This window comes from Plectropomus leopardus, chromosome 15 (genome assembly GCF_008729295.1).
Source record: "Plectropomus leopardus isolate mb chromosome 15, YSFRI_Pleo_2.0, whole genome shotgun sequence".
Taxonomy (NCBI): domain Eukaryota; kingdom Metazoa; phylum Chordata; class Actinopteri; order Perciformes; family Serranidae; genus Plectropomus; species Plectropomus leopardus.
Window position 1 is genome coordinate 1,035,957 of NC_056477.1, and position 13,551 is coordinate 1,049,507.

Consider the following 13,551-nt stretch of genomic DNA (forward strand, 5'->3'; position numbering starts at 1 on the left):
TGATGATGATGATGATGATGATGGTGATGATGATGATGATGATGATGACGATGATGATGATGATGATGGTGATCATTTTACATAATTGCTATAATTTTTTATTTTTTTTTCCTTAAGTCTTTTTTTTGTTTTTTTTCTTTCTTTCTCTTACTTTTTTTTTTTATCATATTTTATTGCATTTATTCTGGTGTTGTTTTTTTTTTTTTAACTTTTTTTATTCAATACATTAACTGCCTGTTTTATTACTTTTACTCAGTTTTTTTTTTTGGTTTATCTTTTGTTTATGCATTTTGTTCGTGTCATTTTGTTTGACTGTTGTAGACTTTCCCTGTTTGGCCTTTCTTGATGATGTTTATTTTTATTATTAATTTTTTTGCTTTTTCCATTAAAGCACTTTGTAAACAACTATTTTTAAAGGTGCTATATAATAAAGTTCTGATTATTATTTACATTTTTTAATGTTTTTGCTTTTTTCCCTGTTTCTCATTGCCTTCCTCCCTTTTGAATGAAATCAAGCCAGTCTCAGGTTTCAAAGGCTGAAGTTCACCTCTGACATGAATGTCTGTGCCTCCAGTTTCCAGCTGATCCTTGCTCACTAATTAGCAATAAGATCATGGAAAATATGACATCAGGACTAAGTGAAAGTGACAGAAGTCACATTGATGTTTTTAGTTTGAAATGATGGTCAGACTGAGGGTTTGTTAGGGGGCAGGAACTCGAAAACACTTTGCAGAAACTGAAGCATCAGACTAACATTCACCGCACCATCAAAAGACATCGAGCCTGGTTCCCTGAGGAGCACAAACTTCATTTCAGATGCAAATTTAAAAAAGAAAAAAAAGAGCACGAGACTTCGATAAGTCTGGTGTTAAAGGAGAACCGTTTGGCCTCAGAGGACGAGCAGCCGTCTGTAAACCGCTCGCTGTAAACGCCATCGCTCGAAATGAGCTCCAATTAAAAGTTACGACCGAGTTGTTGACCCTGTTTTCGTGTCACCTCTGCGGTCAGAGTCGCCGCCCAGCTTCATCACAAAAGAGTTTAAATGTTCTGATGTTGCTGGCGGCGAGGAAGATCAGGTTCTGCGCCGCTGAATGAGTGCAGGTGGTGCTCCGGGGCAGGCGTACCTGTGTTTTACTGGCCACACCCGAAAATAACTCAACACATGTCTCGGTGCCAACGTGATCTGACACGACACGTGAAAATAAAAATGTGCTTGATGTTCTGGATACCTGAAGGGATGTAAGGTCACCACGGTTACCGGCTCCTCCATGAGGAGGTCTCTCATACAGAAGAGGTGGATGCTGGGAAAGTTTGAATTAAAAAACGAACATTAGTGAATGTTAATCAGTCACTACTTAATCAGTTTCTACTGCATGTATGGTACTGCATGTATGATACTGTATGTATGGTACTGTATGCATGGTACCATATGTATGGTACGGTATGCATGGTACCGTATGCATGGTACGGTATGCATGGTACCGTATGCATGGTACCGTATGTATGGTACCGTATGTTACTGTTCCAGGAATGTTGTAGTCGATATCAACACCAGTGACATTAAATATTTCTCCATAACAGATTCAACGAATAACGATACAAAACGAAATCAAAACAATAACTTCTTTCTACTTAAACATACAGTCCATTACTTGACCAGATTTACTGCCTCACAGTTTATTACCTCAAATCAAAATAAAAGTATGGTTGGGATATATTAAGAAATTCCCTCAGGATGATAGTAGGATAACATGTTCTCAAGTATGGGACGGGTGTGAGGTCACTGTGACCTTGACGTTTGACCACCTTATTCTGACCAATTTATCGTTGAGTCCAAGTGGCGGTTTGTGTCAAATTTGAAGAAATTCCACCAAAACGTTATTGGGAAAACACATTTTCAAGTATGGGATTGGTGCAAGGTCACTCTGACCTTGACCGTAGACCACCATCCTCTAACCAATTTATTGTTGAGTCCAAGTGGATGTTTGCGCCAAATTTGAAGAAATTTCTGTTATGGTGTTTTTATGGTAATATGTTCTTAAATATGGGATGGATGAAATGTCACTGTGACCTTGATCTTTGTTCAAATGGACATTGGTGCCAAATTTGAAGAAATGAAAAGTTGTTTTTAGAATAAGTCACTGTGACCTTGACCTTGGATGACCAAACTCCAACCAGTTTGTCGTTGTGTCAAAGTAGAAGTCTGTGTTAAATTTGACAAAATCCCCCAAAGATGTTCTTTGAATAAAATGTTCTTAAGTATGGGACAGCTGCAAGGTCACTGCGACCTTGACCTCAGACCACTGTAGTCTAACTACAACCAATTTATTACTGAGCCCAAGTGGACGTTTGTGCCAGGTTTTAAATTTAGCTGTTTTGGGATAATTTCGTCTTTTGTGGCTCATTGCCTTCTTCTCATGTTTTTGAAAAATCAAGTCAATTTTCTCAGGTTTCAAAGGGTTAAATTGACATTTTCTGTGCAGTTTTTTTAAAGACTATAAATAAACGCGACCGTGCCCAGTATCTGGGTGTTTCATTTTAATATACGAGGACATTATGGAGCTGTCAGTGAGTTTATGACACGGAAACACCCTTCAGCTGCTGAACAATGAAGCAGCTCATCAAAACGTGTGAGCTGATTCGCAGGAACAGGTTCGTCTTTTGTTGTGAGGCTGTTTTTGTTTGTAATGTTTCATCAGACAAAACCATGATGATCAAAACCGACCAAACTCGTCTGTCGGGTCAAAGCTGTGACACGGACAAATATTTCCTGACTTAAAGTCACAGTGACGGACCTGAACTGAAGCATCTTCATAAAGTCATTTAAGTCTTTGAAACCGGAGCAAAATAACTCGATTTCATTCAAAAACAGAAAAAGGCAACAAGCAACTTCATAAGAAAAGACACAAATATTAGAACGGAATTACTGCAAAGTTGCAAATACATTACCTTGAAAATAAAAAAAAAATAGAGAGAAAAGAAAAAAGTAAAAAGCAAGGAAATGACCTAGAAAGTGCCAAAAATTAAATATTTAACTTTTCTTGTACTTTTCAGGACATTTCTAAATTGTGGATTATATATCAAGCTAAAAAATGTTACTTTCATTGAAATTGTTTAAACCAAAATCAGTCCTAATCATAAATAACAAATATTCTTAAATCTTTAGAATTTTAACATTTAAATGCCAGGTTTTTGTCATGATGTCACCATGTTTTTAGATGAAAAACAAAACAAAACAAAAATGATTATTTTTCATATTTGTTTTGTTTTGTTTTGTTTTGTTTTGTTTTGTTTTGTTTTGTAGCTGTAGTCTGGGATATGTCAGTGTGTGAGTGTAGCTGCTGACAGTCTGGGATATGTCAGTGTGTGAGTGTAGCTGCTGACAGTCTGGGATATGTCAGTGATCAGCAGCTACATTGACTGTGACAGGTCACCTAGTGGAAATAGCATGTATTTCCTCCATATGCCAAATATGGTCAAAATGACCTCATCAGGTGGAAAATAGTCAAAATGACAAATTCAGAGTCAAAAGCCCAGAATGACACCCAGAAATAATACAAGTCCTGTTTTTCTGCTCTGATGGCTGTGGGATCAAAAATGTCAGTTTGAATGGGTTTCAATGGAGCATTTTTGGACCTGAACAGTCTGAATGTAACTATTTAGTTTCCACAGTGTATTTTAGACTTATTGTAGGAGCTGAGCTGCAAATTCACTGATTACACTCAAATACACAATCTGGACTACATTTAGGACACATGCATCAACACACACACAGTTATTACAACAGGAAGAAGAAAAGAGACTAAAATGAGACCAACAGTCCCTGAAGGGTTAATAACAAACAGTCCCTAACTCTTCATCAGAGGAACTTTATTTGAACATAAATAAAAGTGAGTGTTTTGATGAGTCAAACAGCCTTTTTAACATTCTTTTGAAGGGAGGACGCTGAATACGAACCACACACACACACACACACACACACACACACACACGTGACACACTGTGCAGTCTGGGCTCATTAACCGTTTGTGTTTACACGTGAAACAAAATAAAAGTGTGGCGTGACGTCTCAGAGCTGTGAGGCAGGTCGGCCCTGCAGCTCCACCTGATTCCTCTGCAGGGAGAGACCAGAGAGGCGTCACCTGCAGGACACACACCTGCTGCTATAAGAACAAACCTCCTCCGTCCTCTAACACACTCCACGCAGATTTGACGTGAGCTCAACACAGCAGCAAACATGGCAAATATTTTGAAAGGTTTTGGGGGAGGAGGAGGAGGAGGAGGAGGAGGAGGAGGAGGAGGGGGCATTTCTGAAATGATTGGGGAAATGGCGGGTGAGTATCACTTATGAAATATCTCAGAGTTCAGATCAGATTCAGAGGTTTGTTTAACGCGACTTTGGAGAATCAGAAAGCGCTCAGAGCTGGAGGAGATGTTCAGATCTTTTATTAAATATGCAGAAGTTTGTTTTAAACGTTTCCAAAGATGGCAGATAATAATAAAAATAATAATAAAAAATATTTAAAAAAAGCTAAAGCAACTATGATAAACAGCATTTTTTAACAACGTGTAGAAATGATTAAAAAAATTAATTAGATCAAAATTGGCTCATTTGAAAAACAAAAGAAGTAATGTCAGCCTTTGATACTCTGAGCTACACTTCTGTGATCAGTGAGGTTTGTTGATGGCATTGAACTTGATTTTAATTATTTCTTCTTTTTTGTTTTAAAGATTTTATTTTCACAGCCAGTTATACGTCTGTTTTTATTCCAATTTAATGGGCAGAATCTGTGATCCACATGTTAAAAAAAAATCCATTTAGGGTGCAGATTTAGAAACAGAAAATGTGGTCCATAGTGCATAAAAACCCATAAACAATATTCAAAACAGTAAATAATGTTTCAAAAAGACACTATAAGACATTTAAAGTGGAAACTGTGCAGTGACAAAGTAATTTATTTTAGTTTTTTTGGACAGACACCTGGCCGGATCAGTCTCTTTGCGGTCACCTTCAGTGTTTCAAATTAAAATCATTTGTTTGGATTTTTGGGAGGATCAGATGGGCTGTTTGCAGTGTCAGTCAGGTGGCAGGAGCTTCGGGGGCATTTTACTCAGAAGATTAAATCCAAATATTTGATCATTTCCACCCATCTGATGCTCGGGGCGATCGCCTGTTTTCACAGGAAATGTTTCCTCCTGGTGGCTCGAATTGTTTCTGTCGTCATTCTGGTTCCCACATACGCCTCTGTGTTGGGCCCCGTGGTGCCGTTCAGACGTCACCGGGGGCCGCTGGCTGTATTTCACAGTGTGACGTCACCATTTGAACTGAACAGCTATTTGTTCTGCAGAGAAAGGTGCCGAGTGCGTGATCCAGAAATGTATGGGAGGAGGTGGAAACAACGGAGATCAAGGTTTGGCCGACATGGTGTCAGGCTGTCTTGGTGGCAACGACGAGAAGAAGGAAAAAGAAGAAGGAGGAGGAGGAGGAGGAGGAGGAGCAGGTGAGTCCTTCAGTCTGACTCCAGCTCTGGGCACTGCAGAATTGCAAACTTTTAGCTGCAATTTTAAATAAATCCAGTGAAAGTGGTGTGATTTTTGGATTTGAGATTAACTTTGATAAACCTGCAAATTTCAGTCGTGAGTCATCTTTGATGCCGCCGACCTCTGAGGGGACGGAGAGTCAGAAAGTCCAAAATGTGTGAGCAGCTATTGGAGCTTATTGTGCCTCATCGTTTCGTTCTTATTAATAAAAAGCTCCACAAAAGACGGCTGGCTTGAGACAGGAGAAACGCTGCAAACACCAGAAATATTCAAAGTGGAAACTTTCCATGAAAATGTAACAAAAAAAGGTATCTAAAGAATTTATTCTGTAGGTTATTTTTGGGTCCCTCCTGTTCTAATATTACAGAGTTCAGTGCAACCGAATGAGCGATAAAACTAAATACGAAATGTTACTGTGGCACAGTTAACCCTTTAAAACCCCCCAAAATGGCTTTATTTCATTCAAAAACACTGTAGGAAAGAAGACATGAACCCAAAACTAGCAAGAAATTATTAAAAAGAACAAGAAAATTACCTGAAAATTAGTAAGTTTTATTAAATTAACCCCCCAAAAAACAAGAAATGACCTGGAAAAAGGCTTACAATTCTTATAACTGTGTAACATAATTTAAAAATATGGAATTATGATAATTTTCCCTTGATTTTTAAAAATAATTTTCTGAATCTTGATATATTCTTGTGAAGTTCCACGTTTTTCTTTTTTCTCGCTTTTGAAAGAAAAAGGCGTAAATATTAGCGAAGGTGTCTGCAAGAAAAGTGATGTCGATCCAGGTTTAAAGGGTTAAAGAATTTAAACTGCAGGTATTTTTAACTCCTGCGTATTTATTTTAATATATCTAGATTCAGTGCAACCGACTGAGCAACAAAACTACAGTTGGCTCACTGTGGAAATGTTGCTGTAACTCATATTCTCGCTTCGTTTTCTGTGACTTTTCTCAGCGGAGGGAGTGATGAATGTGTGCAAAGGCCTCTTTGGTTAAACCCCCTGCAGACCACATCACCGAGCTCCGCCTGCAGCGTCCTCACAGAGCAGCAGCTCCACCCAAACTGCTGCAATATTGCCGCTTTCAATATTTACCAACGATTTGTTTGATGAGTTTTACACAGAAAATATGACCTCACCAGTGACATTAAATCTTTGAAAATAATAGAAATATTGAGCAACATGCTCAATATTGCAACTACAAAATGAATGACTGTGAATTTCACCAGTTGGGAATGATTATGTTTTTTACTGGTTTTATCAAAGTGAACTGAAAAGCTCTAAATGATGAAATTATTATTATCATTGTACTTAGGAAATCTGTTAAATTTGGCAGACAATAAATAAAAACATTATAAACTGGGTTATTATATTGAAAAATAAATCTGTAATGTCACATGGATACGGTTAATATTTTGTGTCATTAATTTATTTTAACAGTTATTGTCTCATGCTACGTTGCTAATGTAATCAGATACTCATTAAACAGTTTTGACAGTGTTTTTTTGGTTTTGTTTTTTTTATCTTCTTTCTTGAAATACTCAGCAAAAACTGCAAGTACTGTACTGTAGTATAAATTTGAGGTACTTGTACCTAAATCAGCACATTCTGACAGTTTGACTAAAATGCAGATAATGTGTTCCAGTGCTGAACCAAAACTGGATCCAAACTGGAATCTGAAATCGGCTTCATGCATGAATGAGCTCTCACCGTGCGCTCGTTTCTGACTTCAGCTGGACGTCCTCTGCTGTGGCAGACTAGTGTCACATTTAAGGACATTTAAATAAAATGTGATATTTTTTTAAAATAATGCTTGTTCTGAAAGTATTTCTTGAATGAGTGTGCTATCAGAAGCTATCAGCATATAGAGGAGGCTGTGTATTTTTACAGACCCTGAAAAGGTTTTTTATATCAACTTAAAGCTTCGCTCCATAAATCAGTGAGTGCGATAGCTGAAGTCATTTTTCCTGTCAAACATTATGACAAACTGCCACAAAAACGTTGTGCAGGGATATCTCTGAGCCGATGCTGTTTTTTAATTTTCCTTCTCTGAAGCTTCAAACTGCTTAAAACCAGCTGTAACCAGGACAGAAACAGAGACTTTCAGAGAGTTTGATGAGGCGTGCACTCTGCGGAGGACGTGTCAGAGTGCCCTGAGGGTTCGGCTCGCCGCCTCTCTTAAAGGCTCAGAAACACACGGAAACACTTCCTGATTGGTCCAGAGGAGAAACGCACCAAGCTGCTGTCAGTCCTCATTCAGAGCCTCCACACCTGCACAGCAATCACACGCAATGAGTGGGAGTTTTACAAAGTCTCAGGCTTATTTTCTACTGACCACAAGGAGAAAATGAAATAAAATTACATGAAATAAAAGACAAAATGGATCTTTTATTTAGGGTTTAGGATCCTTTAAAATATAACCAGCTTTATGTAATATTCTAAGAGGTCTTTCCTGTAGTTTAACCCTTTGAAACCTGAGAAAATCTGCTTGATTTCTCTCAAAAACATGGGAAGCAACTTAAAAAGAAATGAGTAAAAAGGTACTAAAAAACCCCAAATAAACAAACAAACAAAACAAGAAAATGACCTAATTATCATTTTAAAAAGGAATGCTTTTTCCTGTTTTTTGTGTAACATTATTTTGAACATAATAATTTTTGCACTTTGTGGGGACTTTTTCTAGCAACTTTTCTAGCAAAGTTATTACTGGAAGACTCAAAACGAGCACAAAGAGCCTTAAAACAGTCATTCAAAGTTGCGAAACGACCTCTGAGTCTTTAACTTTGAATTTATTTGAATTATTTCTTACTATTGTTTTCATGTTGACTCTCATAATCGCAGAGAAAGAAGATTTAAAATCCACCACAGCTCACACAAAAAATGAGATTTAAATAAAAGTGGATGATGAAAGTGTCAGTTTTTCAGGCTGCATCAGACGCTGGACTCATTTATCTGAAGGGTTTTTGAGTCTGTGGGGCGTCCAGGTCTCAGAGGATCTCAGAACAGCTCGTTCCAGATCACCTGAGTGAGGAATCCAACAGCTACATGTTAATTGATAGCTGCAGTGTTTTAACGAGTGTGTGTGTGTGTGTGTGTGTGTGTGTGTGTGTGTGTGTGTGTGTGTGTAATCATTTAGTTTTCATAACAGCAGTGACACAAATGTTTCTGCAAACGCAGCAACAACTGAACTCCACCTGACTCCAACAGGTCGACCTCCGACAGAGACTCGCTGGTCTGAAGCTGCATTCGCTGCGACTGGACGCCGATTTTCTACACGAGACGGATGTCAGAGGAAAAAAAAGAATGACTATTTAATTTAACCTTTTGCAAGCTGGAGCAAACCTCACTTTTCTTCTTCTTGCTGCTTTCAGATGCCTTTCAAGAATTAAAACATTTGAACTTTGAGCAAATTGGTTAAATTTCTCAAAAAAAAAAAAAACACAGGAAATTATTAGATTTAATCTGTGATTTTTAAAAATTAGATAAAATAGGGAGAAAATGTCTGAGGGAGGGAGGGGGATTATAATGGTAAAATATTTTAAATTATGTTAAAACATTATTATTATCATTAATATTACTATCTTGTTTTTTTTTATCTTTCTTTCTTATTTGTTTTTAATAATTTCCAGGTAATTTTCTTGTATTTTTTATGCATTTCTTGTGAATTTTTGGGTCATTGCCTTCTTCCCAGGTTTTAACAGAAATCAAACCAGTTCACTCTGGTTTCAAAGGGATTGAAGTCAGCAAAAAAATCAAATCAAATGTTGCACCAGTACTTATCATGTCTGTCCTTTTTTATTTGAAGATTATTTACATTTACATACATTTAACAAAACAAAAATTCCTGAACAGGTCCTCAAAATGGATCGTGGTTCACATTATTATTTATTTACACAAATAAATGTTATTGTATTATTTTTTTTTTAAATTAAAATGTTCAGTGGAATGTGCATGTTGGCGATGACATCACCAGCAGAATGCAATGACATCATCGGCAGAATGTGATGATGACATCATCAGCAGAATGCGATGACATCATCAGCGGAATGCGATGACATCATCAGTGGAACTAACTCAGCCTTTACTGTAGATGATGTCACAGCAAACATCCTAACACACAGGGAGTCGGTCAGATATCAGCTGCAGTGAGGATCTGCTGCTGCTGCAGGTTTAAAACGCTGGTTACTGAAAACGGATCAAAACCATCTCCTCTTAGAGCACACGGTACGTTCGCAGAGAGACATTTTACATTCAATCATTTCATTTAAAAACAAAATCAAAATGATCAATCCCAAAGCACATATCACGCAGCTTCAGAGCGAGCTGGAGAGGGCGAAAAGAAACGAGAAAAAGCTCATGGAGCAAAACACGGCGCAGAAAAAAAAACTCTCTGCTCTCATCAACGTGGAAATTAATTTGAGAAAAGAGCAAGCTGAGAACGCTCGGCTGAAAACCATAGTTAGCGAACACAATTTATACATAGACAAGCTACGAGCTGAACTCCAGGTGATCAAAAGTGACGGCAAGAGCCAGGAGAACCAGAGAGCTCAGGAAATGAAAGATCTGGAGCAGACTATTCTGGATCTCAGAAAAGACTCCCTGGAGTTTCAGAACAAGTTCTCCGTGGAAAAGACGCTGAGGAAACAGAAGGAGAAGGAACTGGAGAGGTTCCTGAACACGCAGGGGGACAACAGGACGCTGATCCTGCAGGGGCAGGCGCTGCAAGTTCAGGTCCAGGAGCTGACCACGCACAAAAACTCTGCAATCAAAAAAGTGGAACAACAGAAACAGCTGTTAAAAGACAAGGACGTAGAGCACGAGATGACAAAGAATGACTTAAGGCGAATAAGAGAAAAAGCATCACATTACAAACAGAAAGCCGAAAGCCTTAAGAAAGTCCAAGAAGTCTGTGAGAAACAAGCAGACGAACTTAAAAACCAAAACGAGCAAATGTATGATTGTAGGAAAGAGATAGAGCAGCTGACAAAGCAGGTGAAGACCCTGGAGAGCGACAAAAAGGACCTGACATTTCTGAAGGAGGACATGGAGGATCAGATCAAGAAAATGCAGAAATACATAAACGAGTTGACGGCAAAATCGGATGAGCACAGAAAACGTGCGGAGAAACAACACAGTCGGATCAAAAACCTGAAAAGCGAATTGGACAACTGCGTCGAACTCAAACGCAAACTGCAAAGTAAAGAGAGCAAGCTTACCAAACAGATCCACAACAGAGACCGGGACATCGTCTGCCTCGGGAACCTGGTCAGCGAGTCCGAGAACAAGCAGAGACTCCTGATCATCCAGGCTGAGAGTGTCACGAGCGAACGAAATCTCACGCTCCAAAACTTGTTCACAGCTCAGACTGAAATTAGTCAAAAGAGCAAAGAAATTCAGCGACTGCAGGATGAACTCAGAGACAGGACTTGTGAGTTGAACGTGAAAAACACAGAGCTGTCTCGGGTCACCAGGCGATACCAGTCCGTGAGGACCACGTTGAGAGAGGTCAGGAGAGAGCTAGTAGAAACCAAAACCAAACAAAAGGACTATTTCGAGTCGGTGGATAAGGACCTGCGGATCGGAGACAGCAGGTTCACAGAGATCAAGTCAGAAAAGGAGAATTTGGAGAAAGAGCTGCAGCTTTACAGCGAGCAGCTGGTGCAGCTGCAACACAAGATCGTCCTGCAGGAATCTGCAAGAGACACGCTGCAGCAGGCACTTCAAAACTTTGAGGACGAAGTCAAATCTCTGCGACTCGAGAACAAGAACCTAAAGCGTGACTGCGAGATGACGGACATGCAGATGGTGTTTCAGCGGGCCGTCGCTAGCTTACGCTGCGACAGATCCTGGATCAGAAACAGAAAACCTCACCTCTTTATTCAGAGGTTGATGTATAACCAGCTGCGTCAGTATGTGCTCTGTGTGAAAACGCAAAAACGGCTTCTGGACAAACGGGACAAGGAAATCGAGGAGTTGAAGCGCATGTTGGCGCGGCGGCCGGACGACGCGCTGCAGAAACTCCAGGTGTGTCGGTGGGACATCAGAGACCTGAACGAAAAGTTAAAGGCGGCACAGGGACTCATCTGCGCACATGAAGCAAAATATGTCAGTCTGAAAAGTGAGAACAAAGTGCTGAGAGAAACCGTGTCAAAGCTCAAGGTGGAATCTTGGCAAAAATGCTTGCCGCCTATTCCCAAAGAGTCCCAACCTCCGGCCGAGGCAGAATCACAGGACGAGACTGAGCAGGTACGGACATCCAGGCACAAGCGCTTCCCACTCGTCTCCGCCAGCGCCAAGCCTCAGCCTCAGTCTCAGCCTCGGCCTCAAGATTACGTCAAGCACCCTCCCCTCCCCCCAATCCCTGAAAATTTCAAGCTCAGAGGAAGAAAAATAAGGCCAGACCCGCCGTCTCAAACCCCATCTCCGTCCTCATCTCGGTCCCCGTCCCCTTATCTGACTCTGTAAACCAGCTTTTCCAAATTCAAAAAGATTACATTATTAGGATACAGAATGCTTTGAAACGTCGCAGGTTTACAAAGGTGGAAGGTTCTGACTGCAACATTCCCAGAATAGTTTATGAACGATGTCTAAAGCACAGGTTAGGGAACATGTTTTACAAAACGTTTCTGGAGCATTGAAAGGTTAACAGGGGAGGAACATTCTGACTATCTGTTGAATAATGTTTTAAAATAATGTTACTGTTAAATTGAGTGAAACATTCTGACTGCAACATTGTGAGAATGTTTTGTGAACATTGTCTGGGCAACAGGTAAAACAAAGTCTTTCAAAATGTTTCTTTAATGTTACAAGTTGACAAAGCTAGACCGTTCTGACATCTAAAAACATTGTGAGAATGTTTTTAAGATGTTGTCAAGGACGCAGTTCACAGAATGCTTTTTAGAGAACATTGATGCAACATTATCTGTTAAACAATGTTCTCCTTACAAAGAAGTTCTGGGAACACTTAATGAAACTGACCTTAATTTTTTTAAAAATAATGTTACATAGCCAGAATGTTCTATAGAAACTTGCCCTCAGAAAACGTAACCTAAACATTCAAAGATCATGTTTTCATAACCTAAAGTGAATATTAGGGAAAGCTCTTTAAACATGAGATCGGCAGTTGCTCCAGACTCCTGACCTGATTTGACACTGATACACAAAATGTAAGTATGTGTGTGTAAACGCGAGTTTATGCATATGTTTATTGTATTGTTTTGATGTCTTGAAGCACTTTGGTACAAACTGGTTTGTTGTGCTCCTGCTATTGGGGTATTACACTCCGACACAGACTGTCGAACCTCGGATTCAGGAGGAACAATACGGATTGCGTCCTGGTCGTGAACGGTGGATAAGCTCTTTACCCTTGTGAGGCTGCTGGAGGGGTCGTGGGAGTTTGTCCATCTGGTCTACATGTGTTTTGTGGACTTGGAGAAGGCCTACGACTGCATTCCTTGGGGGGTCTTGTGAGGAGTACTGCAGGAATACAGGGGTGCTGGGGTTGCATCTATCAGCCATCCGATCCCTGTATGACCAAAGTGAGTTGCATCCGCATCCTCGGCGTAAAGTCAAACACGTTCCCAGTTGGTGTTGGCGACCGCCAAGGTTGTCCCTTGTCACCAGTTCTGTTAGTGATTTTCATGGACAGGATCTCAAGGCGCAGCCAGGGAGAGGAAGGGGTCCGGTTTAGGGACCTCAGAATTACATCTCTGCTCTTTGCGGATGATGTGGTTCTGTTGGTCTCATTACACCATGACCTCCAGCGTACACTGGGGCGGTTTGCAGCTGAATGTTTTGCGATCGGGATGGGAGTCTGCACCTTCGGATCTGAGGCCGTGGTTCTCTGCCAGAAAACAGTGGACTGTCACCTCTGGGTGGCGGAGAAGCGAAGGAGTTCAAGTGTGTCGGGGTCTTATTCTCGAGTGAGGGTAGAGATGGAGTGTGAGATGGACAGGCGGTTTGGTGTGGCTTCTGCAGTGATGCAGGAGTTGCATCCGACTGTCGTG

At 40.1% G+C, this 13,551-nt stretch overlaps 1 protein-coding gene across 1 annotated transcript; it reads left to right on the forward strand.

Moving 5' to 3' along the window:
* The first annotated feature begins 4,110 nt into the window (after window positions 1-4,110).
* On the forward strand, window positions 4,111-7,045 carry LOC121954854 (putative glycine-rich cell wall structural protein 1). Its single transcript, XM_042502581.1, has 3 exons — window positions 4,111-4,334; window positions 5,349-5,501; window positions 6,502-7,045. The coding sequence occupies exons 1-3, from the start codon at window positions 4,238-4,240 to the stop codon at window positions 6,540-6,542; spliced, it is 291 nt and encodes a 96-aa protein (XP_042358515.1). The 5' UTR covers window positions 4,111-4,237; the 3' UTR covers window positions 6,543-7,045.
* Window positions 7,046-13,551: the final 6,506 nt, after the last annotated feature.

Excerpts from the sequence above, each read along its gene's own strand:
- LOC121954854 (XM_042502581.1), top strand. The coding sequence starts at position 4,238 with ATGGCAAATATTTTGAAAGGTTTTGGGGGAGGAGGAGGAGGAGGAGGA. Across the intron at positions 4,335-5,348 it reads AATGATTGGGGAAATGGCGG|AGAAAGGTGCCGAGTGCGTG; the intron begins GTGAGTATCACT and ends TTTGTTCTGCAG. Across the intron at positions 5,502-6,501 it reads AGGAGGAGGAGGAGGAGCAG|CGGAGGGAGTGATGAATGTG; the intron begins GTGAGTCCTTCA and ends GACTTTTCTCAG.